Genomic DNA, 14,368 nt, shown 5'->3' with positions numbered 1-14,368 from the left:
TAGAGAGCTGCCGGGCCCTGGCTTCCTGTTGATGCTCAATACTTCTAAAGAAGAGGAGAGTGAAGCCTCATGAGCAACCTCATGTGAGCCTCGGGAATGCAAGTACTGACACTGCTGGAATGGCACTAGCAAGGAAAGTGAGTTTGAGTGTTTTTGTTTTAACGAGGCCAAACATGAAGAATGACAAGGAGTTGTCCTAGTAGTGGACAACCTTTTTAAGAAAACACAAATTTTCAGTTAAAACATATTCAACATTCTGAACATGAAAAAGGATTCTCCCCCTGTGTGAATTCTCTGGTGCTTAACCAAACTTGATTTCTGTTTAAAACATTTCCCACATTCTGAACAGCAATAAGGCTTCTCCCCTGTGTGGGTTCTCTGGTGGTTAATAAAATTTGATTTGAATTCTTTGGTGGCTAAGAATAGAAAGAGATTTCTTCACAAAACACTTTCCACATTCTGAACAGGAAAAGGCTTCTCCCCTGTGTGAGTTCTCTGGTGCTTAACCAAACTTGATTTATGTTTAAAACATTTCCCACATTCTGAACAGCAATAAGGCTTCTCCCCTGTGTGGGTTCTCTGGTGCTTACTAAAAGTTGAATTGTGTGTAAAATATTTCCCACATTCTGAACAGGAAAAAGGTTTCTCCCCTGTGTGAATTCTCTGATGTTGAACAAAAGCTGATTTCTGGTTAAAACATTTCTCACATTCTGAACATGAAAAAGGCTTCTCCCCTGTGTGGGTTCTCTGGTGTCTATCAAGATGCTGTTTCCGGTTAAAACATTTCCCACATTCTGCACAAGAAAAAGGCTTCTCCCCTGTGTGAGTTCTCTGATGTTGAACAAAATCTGATTTCTGGTTAAAACATTTCTCACATTCTGAACATGAAAACGGCTTCTCCCCTGTGTGGGTTCTCTGGTGACTAATAAGAATTGATTTCTGGTTAAAACATTTCTCACATTCTGAACATGAAAAAGGCTTCTCCCCTGTGTGGGTTCTCTGGTGACTAATAAGAATTGATTTCTGGTTAAAACATTTCCCACATTGTAAACATGAAAATGGCTTCTCCCCCGTGTGAGTTCTATGGTGACTAACAAGATTTGATTTCTTGTTAAAACATTTCCCACACTTGGAACAAGAAAATCTATTCTCTGCTGTGTGCATTTTTTGATGTTTAAGAAAAGATTTTTCAATGGAAAAACTATTTCCATATTCTGAACGAGAAAATGTCTTCTTTCTTTTACGAGCAGTTAGTATAACGCTTATTTTGTGACTTTGATTTTCCTTAGCAGTCGGTAATGAATAAGAAGACTTAATCTGTTTCAAAGGATCAGATGGTAGATCTTTGCTGTGAAGGGATGATGGTATATCTGGAGTATTGGCATTCACTTCAATTGTATCCTGTGGGATCTCTGATTTAAAAATTGAAGATGTCAGCTGTCCCTCTGATTTGGTACAGTTATCTGCCAAGCAGAAAACCAATTATTACTTTTGAATAAAATATCCTTGAAATTTATATTTTTGAACATTTCTACTTAAACAGTCTGTAAAATGGCAAGTTATGTAATAATATTGAATTATTCACTAAAACAATGACAGTTCACAGTCTAATTGAAAACCTCATAAAATGAACTAGTAGAGCGTGGTGATCAACAGTTTGTTCATTCTGCCTTCCAAATATGGAATAAAAAGCCATCAATGTTATGTAGGTGATAGTGATGAGCGAATATACTCGTTACTCGAGATTTCTCGAGCATGCTCGGGGGTCCTCAGAGTATTTTTTAGTGCTCGGAGATTTAGTTTTTCTTGCCGCAGCTGAATGATTTAAATCTATTAGCCAGCATAAGTACATGTGGGGGTTGCCTGGTTGCTAGGGAATCCCCACATGTACTTATGTTGGCTAACAGATGTAAATCATTCAGCTGCGGCAAGAAAAACTAAATCTCCGAGCACTAAAAAATACTCGGAGGACCCCCGAGCATGCTCAAGAAATCTCGAGTAACGAGTATATTCGCTCATCATTAGTAGGTGACAATTATGCCAATAAAAAAATTCTACTCATCACAGAAAAAACAAGTCCCTACTCAGGTCCATCATTTTTCAATGGAAAAACAGAGGTTTCCACGTTAGTAGTGGCTCAAAGGCTATTGAAAAGCAACATGACTTCCATAAACCAATTCAGCAATATCCGCTCTCCTTAAGTCAAATATCCTCCTTGCTTCAGAGCCTTGCAGTGTGTCCAAACCACATTTAGCATCCATGTTTTTGGCATTATTATAGTGGGAAGAACCCACTTAATTTCCAGTGTGTGTGTGTCTCCTGAAGCACATTCTGGGAACTATGTGTTGAGTAATAAAATGTCAGATATGCAATTTTCACTCAAACATCTGCAGCGCCCCAGAGTCCTGGTCGTTGCAGTACTGTGGCTTCGCCGCTAAGGGGGGCTATGGTACGTCTGATGGCACTGAAGGAGTTCATCTGACCAGGTATCACATACACCAATACATTTCACAGTCGGGCCTCCAGGGGGAGCTAAGGGTGCTATTTATTAGGCCACTCCTCACCGTGTGGGTAAACTGGGGGTCAGGCAGGAAGTTAGTTCAGAAAGCTGACTGGGTTGGAACCAGGCAACACCTTGTGGCAGAGGGTGTTGTGGGGGAAGATTCGGTAGGGTCCCTGTCAGGTTTGGGACCCTGACAGAGGCCTGGCAACAAGAAAGAACGTCACGGGACCGTGCCTGCTCAGCATAGCGGCGTTGCCCTAAGAAAGGATCAGAAGCGAGATATATTGTGCTGAGTGAGAAACGAGATCAAAGCAAGAAGGAGAATACCAGTAGGAGTCGTGCTGTAAGACCGAGGCAACATTCTACTGAGGCGCACAACCAGCGGCCGGAACACCGAGGGAGTATTACTATATTCAGCTTCAGGCAATACTTCAAACCAACGGCAGGACAGTCAGTCATAGGCGGGCTGTCTCACCTAAATCACCTATGCAGACTTGGGGGGCAACCTATGGAGAGGGGCGACTCTAGGGTCCCGGAAGAGCTCCGAGCCTACCCGTCATACGGGTGCGTCCCAACCATAACACCGGGAGGGACGGAGGATTAGCAGAACATCATCTAATCGAGTTGTTGTGAGGGAACACGAGAAACAGACACAACAGTTGTGGGGACTATCCCGTAAGCACAGCAGGGGAGGACCACAACACATAGCGCAAGCAGGAAGGCACAGATTTCCACCTGTGAAGGGAACTCTGGAGGTGCCATCGGACCGGCCGGACTTGCGCAGCCTGGTGAACCGTATTCCGGACTGAGGACCCAGAGACCTTCAGTAAAGAGGTAAAGAGACTGCAACCTGGTGTCCTCGTTATTTACTGCACCGCACCACCACCACCATCCACATCTATTATTTACTGTACGCCCCTCAGCAGGGTCACGGACCGGGCCTAGCCACCGTGACAACCCCAGAGCAGAGACTCAGAGGCCCGGTACCGGGCACCCCTCGGCCCTGCGGCAGTGGGGGCGCTACAACTTGGCGTCACGAACAGGATCTACTTAAGCCTGAAGAATCGGGTCATGTGTGCCTTGGAACTGTGATTTACTGTGCTTGGACTGTACTTTATTGCAAAGACTGTGTGTTGCCATTTACCGCCAAAAGTTCCCGCCAAAAGTCGCCGCCATTACAGCGCTAAGGAGAGCGCAGGAGAAGAAGAAGGGCGTGGAAGTGGGCGTGAACAAGCTGAAGAGCGCGAAAGACAATGGCCGCCCAGTCTAAATATCTCGGCCCCTTGAGGACGTGTCCGTCAGCAGCCGAGATCCGCCTCCTGATCCTCAATGGTGGGCAGAGACAACGAAAACGAAACCGCCCACGAAGGAGAGAGCGGGAAAAGGACCAGGAAGAAGAAGTCAGCGACATGGAGGACGCCATGGCCAGCCGCCTGGAGCCGGAGCGTGGGGTCGGAGCCGAGGACTCCCCCAGCTACCCGGAGAGGCACCGCAGCCAGACCTCCGCAGTTGACGCTGACCTCCTGCAGGCCGGAGCGGATGAGCTGGCCCACCAACTCCTGCAGACGCAGCTGAGCACTGAGGCCGGGTGGAAGAAGACCATCGTCGGGAGCCTCGCCAGACGTCTGTCGGCAGCCTCATCTGGTCCGGAGCAAGAAAGAAGTTCCAGCGCTCCGAAGCCAGAAAGCAAGGCCCTGCCGGAAAGCGAGGTGCTGCAAACGGAGATAACGTCGCAGCACAAGGCCCCGCAACCAGCGTTCCAGACCCCAGTGGAGACAGAGCAGACCGGCACCGGAGGGACCGCATCTGAAGCAGGTATGAAGGACGACCCTGCCCTGACAACCGACACCACTCCAGTGACTGCTAGTGCCACAACTGCTGACTCCATTCCAGTGACTGATCTTGCAGCAGCCGCTACCTCTGCTGCAGCAAATGCCCATACTCAAGCTGCGCAGACCTCCACCGCTGCGCACAATTTAACCGTACATGCAAGACGGATTAACGGCGTTTGTCCAGCACTGGGTATAACCCTGGACCTCACTTTTCCCAGGCCAAGAAGGGTTAAGTGCCAGGTGCAGCCCTGGAAGCCGTCCAACTAAACCTCGGAAACCTGAAACTGTAAATAGTTACCTGTTTGTTTCCTGCTGTTTTACTGCTAAAACCCGTCCAGGGTTAACTCTTAAAGGGATCCCTTTGTTGATCCGGGATCCCTATTGCTTTTTGGTTGTGTTTTTCTACCTTTTGCTCCGTTACTAAGAAACTGCTGGAATCGTGAACAATGCATTATACAAACTTCTTGTATATAGTTTGCACCTTCTTAACCCCTTCACCCCCGGAGCTTTTTCCGTTTTCGTTTTTCGCTCCCCTCCTTCCCAGAGCCATAACTTTTTTATTTTTCCGTCAATTTGGCCATGTGAGGGCTTATTTTTTGCGGGACGAGTTGTACTTTTGAACGACATCATTGGTTTTAGCATGTCGTGTACTAGAAAACGGGAAAAAAATTCCAAGTGCAGTGAAATTGCAAAAAAAGTGCAATCCCACACTTGTTTTTTGCTTGCCTATTTTGCTAGGTTCACTAAATGCTAAAACTGACCTGCCATTATGATTCTCCAGGTCACTACAAGTTCATAGACACCTAACATGACTAGGTTATTTTTCACCTAAGTGGTGAAAAAAAATTCCAAACTTTGCAAAAAACAAAACAAAACAAAATTGCGCCATTTTCCGATACTCGTAGCGTCTCCATTTTTCGTGATCTGGGGTCAGGTGAGGGCTTATTTTTTGCGTGCCGAGCTGGCGTTTTTAATGATAGCATCTTGGTGTAGATACGTTCTTTTGATCGCCCGTTATTGTATTTTAATGCAATGTCGTGGCGACCAAAAAAACGTAAATCTGGCGTTTCAAATTTTTTTCTCATTACGCCATTTAGCGATCAGGTTAATGCTTTTTTTTTATTGATAGATCGGGCGATTCTGAACGCGGCGATACCAAATATGTGTAGGTTGGGGGTTTTTTTTATTGATTTATTTTGATTGGGGCGAAAGGGGGGTGATTTAAACTTTTATATTTTTTTTATTTTTTTCACATTTTTAAAAACTTTTTTTTTTTTACTTTTGCCATGCTTCTATAGCCTCCATAAGAGGCTAGGAGCAGGCACAGCCCGATCGGCTCTGCTACATAACAGCGATCATCAGATCGCTGTTATGTAGCTAAAATGCAGGTGTGCTGTGAGCGCCGACCACAGGGGGACGCTCACAGCCACCGGCAATCAGTAACCATAGAGGTCTCAAGGACCTCTATGGTTACAATGGAGGAGCATCGCCGACCCCCGATCATGTGACGGGGGTCGGCGATGCGCTCATATCCGGCCGCACGGCCGGATGCGGTAGTTAAATGCCGCTGTCTGCGTTTGACAGCGGCATTTAACTAGTTAATAGCGGCGGGTGATCGCGATTTCACCCGCCGCTATTGCGCGCACATGTCAGCTGTAAAAAACAGCTGACATGTCGCGACTTTGATGTGCGCTCACCGCCGGAGCGCACATCAAAGCGGGGGTCCCGACATGTGACGTACTATACCGTCACATGTCGGGAAGGGGTTAAAGGTGCTTTCTACTGGTTTTACATAAGGAAAAGGACTCTTTGCGAAGATACGGTTCTTGGAACTTGCACTGGAGTCCTTGCTGCATACGGACTTGCAGCTTGAAAAGTTGCACTACCTCATAGAGACTTGGTCCCCTCTTAAAGGGGATGTTCATCGATAGCACTTAAGGAATGATGATGCTTTGAAAGAAGAAGTATTGATGATGTTGATATGTGAAAGTTAAATGTAACCAATTAGATGATTGTAAGAAATGTTCAATAATGTTAATAGAAGGATGAGGACATGAAGTGAACCCGTAGGGGTTAGTGGTGAGTCCTCTTAGGAGCCATATAGAGATGGCTCAGTAATCTCAAACTGCAAGAAAAACATGTTCTATACTGTGTATAGTAGTGGAAGGACAGTAGGCTCGGGCGGAAAGGAGCGGTCCTGTAATAGAAAGGAGAGGCAGTAGGTCTGGAGCCGTTAGGACAGGCGGTCCTGCAGACGTAAAGTAGGAGAATGTAGCACAGTTGCTTAAGCCTTATAATGTGTTATAAGAAGGTCTTTAGTGGATTTAGAGTGTACATCCTTAAAGGCAATGTTGAATTAATGTTTAAAAATTTTTGCACTTAGTAGAATACCCGGTTGGGTAAGAAAAGTTATTTAAAAGTATTTAACCATGTTTGTAACGTTCAAGTGTCCTCACCTCCCATAAAGGGAAGCTCTGTTCAAATATGCTTATTGTTAATGCACTCACAAAAATTGTATGTCTTTTTGCTGACATGTATTGTTGTTTTCTTCCCAGTCCAGGAGTACTGGATTTAACCGGGGGGGGGAAGTGCAGCGCCCCAGAGTCCTGCCTGGTCATTGCAGTACTGTGGCTCCGCCGCTAAGGGGGGCTATGGTACGTCTGATGGCACTGAAGGAGTTCATCTGACCAGGTATCACATACACCAATACATTTCACAGTCGGGCCTCCAGGGGGAGCTAAGGGTGCTATTTATTAGGCCACTCCTCACCGTGTGGGTAAACTGGGGGTCAGGCAGGAAGTTAGACAGAAAGCTGACTGGGTTGGAACTAGGCAACACCTTGTGGCAGAGAGTGTTGTGGGGGAAGATTCGGTAGGGTCCCTGTCAGGTTTGGGACCCTGACAGAGGTCTCGCAACGAGAAAGAACGTCACGGGACCGTGCCTGCTCAGCATAGCGGCGTTGCCCTAAGAAAGGATCAGAAGCGAGATATATTGTGCTGAGTGAGAAACGAGATCAAACACATCTACACATCCACTGCGTGCTAGTTTTCGGAAAATGCTTGTGGAGTCAAAATAGTCACTACTCCTATAGATTAATTCACTGTGGGTTATAATTTCCAAAATGGAGTCACTTTATGGGGATTTCAATTGTTTTGATGTTCTGACATTTTGTCACACTAGGGCTTTTTCAAATGGTGTGTCCCATTTTCTCTGGGACTTGCTCCTTCGACGTCTGCTTCTGTCATCAGGCACCGCCTTATTCATTCTGCAGGCAGCACTTGTGATGTAGGAGACATCGGAACCAAAAGCTCTTGTCAGTGCAGGCTCTGTCTAGCCATTAAGATTAAGGTGCCTGGGACATGTAGTACCATCCAGTGTGACAGCATAGATGTATGTGCTATCCAGCCGAAGTAATCTACTCTTTACTTCAGCCAATTTGAAAGCATCATACCCCACTAAAACTCGAAGCATATTGCTGGAAGCTGCCAGATACAGCCTTGTTCTCCTCTGGTTCAGTCCTCTGCTCAGCTGCTGGCTTGTGTATTTGTTTTCTGTAGTGAACCTGGCCTATTTAATGACTACTGTTGTATCTTCTGATTTTGTATTTTCTCTGCCCTCCCGGTTGTGACCCAGCTACTTGGCGACTCTTAACATCTCACACCACCAAACAGCTAGTAAGTTTAGATCTCAGGCATTTGGAGGAGACAGTGAAAACCTTCTTTTAAAGAACTGCCTGGGAGTGGAAAATGTCCCAAATTCTTAAGGGATTCGTGGCAGCTCTGGGTCTGCTGGAATTTAAATGTTTTTTTTTTCTTTGGTCCAACAAGAGATAATATCCATCTCTTGCTGGCAGTTTATTTTAGGCTCATCAGCTGATGTTGGTTGGTAACCATTCCCAACTCCATTTAAATAGTTGCATGAAAGATCAGCTGATCATTGGTTATAGAGTTTTCTTCTAGGCAGACAAGCTAGGTGTGTGAAGATTGCCGCTGCCAGTGGTATTGCTGCTGTTGGAGTTCTGTTATCCTGGTGCCGTTTACTCTGCTACTGTGGAGCTTAGCACAGCAGACTCTAAGCTGAGTAGTATCCATTATGTCTGTCCCTTGTTTGTGTCCCCCTATTTTATAACATCTGCAGTGGCGAGGCTAGCAACCTTGCCGGCCAGTGCACTAGCCTGGGTTAGTAGAGGTGACAGTCAGGAGGAAATAAGCATGTGGCAGGGAGGGAGGGAAAGACCCGCATAGGGCATTAGGGAGGCTTAGGGACAGGCACAGGTTGGTGTCAGGAGGTGTCCCATCCCATGCTCTTGAATGTTAGGGCCTTCCTCTCCCTTTTCCATCACTTTGTACTTATATGCTGTTGTCCGCCGGACATATTTATGTTCGAGAGTGATAGCAGACTCACATAAGAGAGGCAGGCTAATCCCAACACAAATCATAAGAAATTAAAAACTGTAAACAAATAGGTATAGAATACAAAAAAAAATGTTACATACCCAACAAGGAGCTGCAATCATTTATGGTGAACCATTGAAGCTACTATTAGTTCTAACCAGTTGAGTAGAGAAAGTATTAGTGCCCCCCATTTCAGGAGAGATTGTGCAGAAATCAGAATTTCTTAGGATTGAAAATATAATGGAATTTAAGACGTGGAGTGAATCCATGAAACTAGGACTCAAGCCATGTCAACACGTCTCCTGCGGGCGTGAATACACTGGGGAAAAAAGTATTTGATACACTGACGATTTTGCAAGTTTTCTCACCTACTAAGAATGGAGAGGTCTCTGTAACTGACCTCTGTAATTGTAACACAGGTTTCTGTACCAAATATTAAGTTATGTTTTTCTATTGTATCAAATACTTATTTAATGCAATAAAATGCAACTTAATTATGTAAAAATCATACAATGTGATTTTTCTGGATTTTTTTAAATTCTGTCTCTCATAGTTGAAGTGTACCTACGATAAAAATTACAGACCTCATGGATTTGCCCTTGTGGGGTAATCAAGCGTTATGGCAATTAGGGGAGAACAAATTATTCCCGGAATGGAAGCTGAAGAGGATACTCAAAATAGCTAATTTATTGTACGAGGAAGAGAGTAGGTGGTTGACTAGAGAACAGATTGTGTCAAAATTTACATTAAGTAAACAATAATTTCTACAATTTGAACAAATCAGAGGAATGATTATGGCAAATCTGATAACTGTAAGGGAAGAAACGAAAGGAAGCGCAATGGATACTCTATTATTAGGCCGATCGGTCACACACAGTATATCTACGTTATACAGAGGATTCAAAGAAATTCTGGGGAGACTAAAAGCAGTAGCACTATGGTCAAGAGAATGATAGGATAGAAGCAAACAATGGAAATATAAATGGTATAGCCTGCATGTCTGGGTGGAGGGTGGGGAGTTGGGGAATTATAGGTTTGTTTATTTTCTTTTTTAATTACTCTGTTTGTGATCCTTTCATTTTGAAAATTGAAGAAAGGAAACAACTGTATTTTTCAGACTATAAGACGCAATTTCTCAAAAATGCAGCGGAAAATGGGGGGGGGGGGGGGGATCATATAGTCCGGATGTACCTGCTCTGGCTGTGATAAGGAGGTGGAGCTGCGGGTCACAGAAGACAGAAACCGGCTGATGCGGCTAACACCAGTGCCCGCTGCTAAAAAGAAATGAATATTCACTCCATTCTCCACGACCATGGGAGTGGAAAGGGGTGAATATTCATTTCTCTTTAATAGCGAGCACAGTGTTCGCCGCAGCCGCTGGCTTCCTGCAACTGACAGGTGTACGCTACCTAAAGCAATGAATATTCACTGCTTTCCATGCCCATGGGCGTGGAATGGAGTGAATATTCATTTTTCATCAGTAGCAGCACACGTGAAAGCCCGGAAGCTTCGGCTGCCACTGTGCTTGCTACTAAAGAGCACTGAATACTCACTGCTCTCCACGCACATAGTCCTGGCATGCAGAGCAGTGAGTATTCCGGCCATTGCCATGCGCTGCTTACAAGCATAAAGCAGCTACTGGTATCGGAACAAGATGCTGAGAGGGTGTGCATGAAGTTAAGTATAATGGTTTATAGGTTTTTTTAAATGTTTTTCTGATGAGGCCATACATAACAGGATGGAGATGGGGCCAATCACACCAGGATAAGGATATGGCCAGGCATACTAGGACAGAGATGGGGGCCCTGCATACCAGGATAAAGATGGAGCCATGCATACTAGGACAGAGATGGGGGCCCTGCATACCGCGATAGATAGGTCCATGCATATCAGGGTAGGGATGAGGGGGCCATGAATAACAGGATGAGGGGGCCATGCATACCAGGACGGGGGCTAATCATACCAGGATAAGGATAGGCCCATGCATACCAGGATGGAGTTGGGTCCCTGCATATCAGGATAGAGATGAGGGGGCAATGCATACCAGGATTGGGGAAATTATACCAGGATAAGGATGGGGCCATGCATACCAGGATAGGGATGAGTGCGTCAGCCATTACTGAGGAGAGACCAGAACACCAAAACAGCAGAGCCCAGTGTGCAGACTGATGTTTTTTCTAATCCCTGGGTAATTACAACAGAACCTCAGACTAGCCAGATGGTCCGGGAATGCTCTCCCCCCCCTGGCTTCACAGAAAGAAGGAGAATTCAGCCTGCCATTTCTAAGGGAGTGGATCCTGAAGCTCAAGGCTGGAATACGGTGTTACTACAGAACAGCTATTTCAAAGAGTGAGTAGATTGCTGGGGATTGTGGTTCCACTGTGGACAGATTTTATATATATATAATATTTATTTATTTATATATAAAAACTTACTGTATATTCTCGAGTATAAGCCGGCCCGAGTAAAAGCCGAGACCCCTAATTTTGCCACAAAAAGCTGGGAAAACTTAAGGGGAGCCTGGTGCCTGCAGCGTGGGGGGGGGGGGGGGGGGGGGGGGTTTAGGCCTGCCTCCAGGACTGAAGAAAGGTATTTAGGAAAAATTACAAAACGGATTATTTCGGCAGTTACAGCACCCAGAACTAAAAGAGCCACCTTGTCAGAATGCAGCATTACTGCTGCACAAGGTGGCTCTTTCAGTTAAAAACGCCTGGGGGGGGGGGGGAATGGGGGTGACAGGTTCCCTTTAATGACTCGAGTATAAGCCTAGGGTGAAAAATACAAATAGATACCAATAAAAGTAAAATTAATTGAGACATCAGTAGGTTGAGTGTTTTTGAATATCTATATTGAATCAGGAGCCCCATATAATGCTCCATAAAGTTTATGATGGGCCCCATAAGATGCTCCATATTAAAATATGCTCCATACAATGCTGCACAAATGCGGATTATGGCCCCATAAGATGCTCCATACAGACATTTGCCCCATATAATGCTGCACAAATGCGGATTATGGCCACATAAGATGCTCTATACAGACATTTGCCCCATATAATGCTGCACAAACGTTGATTATGGCCCCATAAGATGCTCCATAAAGATATTTGCCCCATATAAAGCTCCAAAAACGTTGATAATGGCCCCATAAGATGCTCCATAAAGACATTTGCCCCATATGCTGTTGCTGCGATAAGAAAAAAGAAATCACATATTCACCTCTCGTTGCTCAGGTCCCCGGCACTTGCTATATTCACCTGCTCCCCGTTCCACCGCCGTCACTGCGTCTTCCCCGTCCTCTGCACTGACTGTTCAGGCAGAGGGTGGCGCGCACACTAATCGCATCATCGCGCCCTCTGACCTGTGCGTCAGTGCAGAGCACAGGGAAGACGCAGCGGCGGCCGTGGAACGGGGAGCAGGTGAATATCGCGCACTGCGTTATACTCACCTGCTCCTGGCGCAGTCCCTGGTTCCCCGGCAGCTTCTTCCTGTAGTGAGTGGTCACATGGTACTGCTCATTACAGTAATCAATATGCGGCTCCACCCCTATGGGAGTGGGGTCCATATTCATTACTGTAATGAGCGGTACCATGTGACCGCTCACTACAGGAAGAAGCTGCCGACGCCGGGGAAACAGGGACTGAGCCAGGATCAGATGAGTATGATTACACAGCTGCTGCTCCAACTTCTCTGCCGACCCCTGGGTATGACTCGAGTATAAGCCGAGAGGGGCAATTTCACCCTAAAAAAATGGGCTGAAATTCTCAGCTTATACGGTAAGTTTTGTTATGTTATGTGCACCAACAAAATCTTCAAAAGCTCCATCATCTGCAACCAGGCCCCAACACTGAACTGTGTTATTTTCTTAGGCTGCAGCCATTCATAGTTAAGCAGTTTTAGCTAGGAGTGTTTGTTGCTATTTAAAGGGAAAATGTCATCCCTATCTTTCAAGTTAACTGCAAATCCTTAACCGATTGTGTGTGTAAATTGTGAATACTGTTTGTTTTTTTATTACTTGCCATCCCCCTTACCATTTACCTTCCTCCTCAATAAACCTGTTTAAGATTTCAACCTCATCTCCTTGTGGAGTATACACTGAGTGTGTACAGGGGTTCCTGGAGTCGACCCCTGGCATTAGAGGAAGATCATCCTGCATCCCACTACAACTCCCAGCAAGATTCAGGGGGAGGCACTGCGCTATATTGAGGTGAGAACTACCAAACACCCTACCCTCAAAGGCGGCTCAAGGGTGTGTTACAGTGAAGGGACAGTTTACAGGTAACGTCATTATGGAAATTTTAACTGAAGCACAAGTGTTCATGTGGTGTGGGGAAATGAGCGTGGCAACGGAACGCAGTTTTGCAGTATGTGGTGAACTCACTCATGCATCTGATGAAGAGGTGCTACATAGTGTGGAGCACTTCGAGGAAGATGTTATCCCCCAAATGGTTGATCCGATGGAAAGAGGGGGGCAATCATCAGCAGCTCTGATTACTATGGAAAGGATCTTAGCACAGGAGTACTTCTCAGTAGCCGTTACTGTGCCTTTAAAACATGGGCAGCTGTGTGAGATCACCTGGCTTGATAGGCCTGCAACAGTCATCATGTCCAGAGTCAAGGACACAGCCCAGAAGGTCTAGTGGAAGTTCACCTCCCACCCCTGCTCAGGACAAGCCTGAAGAAACTGACGCTGTAGTTGTTGTGGTGGCAGCCATGGAGAAGTTAGTCACCCAGTTTGCTAAGTTGTAGCCAGAAGGAGACCTATCAACATTTGAGAACCTTTTCAGGTGTCACTTAAACCTTAGCTGGTGAAGAGGGGTATGATACATGGAAGGATGTTGCTCTGCAGTACCTGAGTGGAAATGCATTGATGCTGCAAAGAAGCAGAGAATTGTAGAAAGTCTAAGAGGTCCCGCTATGGAAATGGTGCAGGTTGCTTGGAGAAGCCAGCCAGAAAGACTTCTACAGACTACATTCTAGAAGATGCTTTTGGGTCCCCAGAGGATGCCACAGATCTACTTTATAAACTTTGCACTACTTACCAGGAGCCTGCTGATAGGATGCCAGATTACCTCTATCGACTTGATAAGCTGGTGCATAGAATACATAGAATACTATCAAAGTGCAGAATTAGGGCTGAACAAGTCAACCAGTGCAGTATAGATCAAGTGCTGCGAGGAGCCCTGACTCACGATCCCATTGCCCATTGGCTCAGGTGTTGTCACGACACAGCTGTCGGGTGACCCTGGACCAGGGGCTCCATCCCTGTCCCTAACACTAGGGGGCGCTCTAGGTCGCCCTGCATCCCGGAATACTTCAGATGGTGAAGATGCCAGGGCCTCCGCCCTTGCCTTATCTCCTAAGTTAGCCCTCCGTCTTTTCTCTTCTCCCACCCAGGGATGAGGGGTGCTACTGTGCACCATAGTACACCAACCAGACAATCAAGGCAACACAAACAAGGGTTAACAGAAAACTCCAGGCATACAAAATATTCACTCACATGTAACAGAGGAATGCACTGGGGTGTGAAGGTAGGGGAATAAACAAAAACAGAGAAGGATAAGGAATTACTATGCATACAAACAAAGCAACAGTCACTAATAACTCCTTCAACTCTCCTTCTCATCTGTACTCCCCTCC

At 45.8% G+C, this 14,368-nt stretch overlaps 3 protein-coding genes across 4 annotated transcripts in view; 1 reads left to right on the top strand and 2 right to left on the bottom strand.

Annotated features, from left to right (window-relative positions):
* The window catches only part of LOC143766334 (uncharacterized), a 617,908-nt gene that overhangs the window by 295,822 nt on the left and 307,718 nt on the right, over positions 1-14,368 (bottom strand).
* LOC143766330 (uncharacterized) overlaps positions 1-14,368 on the top strand; it is a 1,024,462-nt gene that overhangs the window by 853,401 nt on the left and 156,693 nt on the right. The window lies entirely within an intron of this gene.
* The window catches only part of LOC143766375 (uncharacterized), a 106,184-nt gene that overhangs the window by 30,059 nt on the left and 61,757 nt on the right, over positions 1-14,368 (bottom strand). The window contains exon 7 of the mRNA XM_077254022.1: positions 503-1,463. Coding sequence (XP_077110137.1) covers positions 503-1,463 — 961 coding nt within the window. The remainder of the gene's footprint in view (positions 1-502; positions 1,464-14,368) is intronic.

Source organism: Ranitomeya variabilis, chromosome 4, assembly GCF_051348905.1.
Source record: "Ranitomeya variabilis isolate aRanVar5 chromosome 4, aRanVar5.hap1, whole genome shotgun sequence".
Classification (NCBI taxonomy): domain Eukaryota; kingdom Metazoa; phylum Chordata; class Amphibia; order Anura; family Dendrobatidae; genus Ranitomeya; species Ranitomeya variabilis.
The sequence above is the reverse complement of the archived record's forward strand: the minus strand, read 5'-3'. Positions and strand labels throughout refer to the sequence as shown.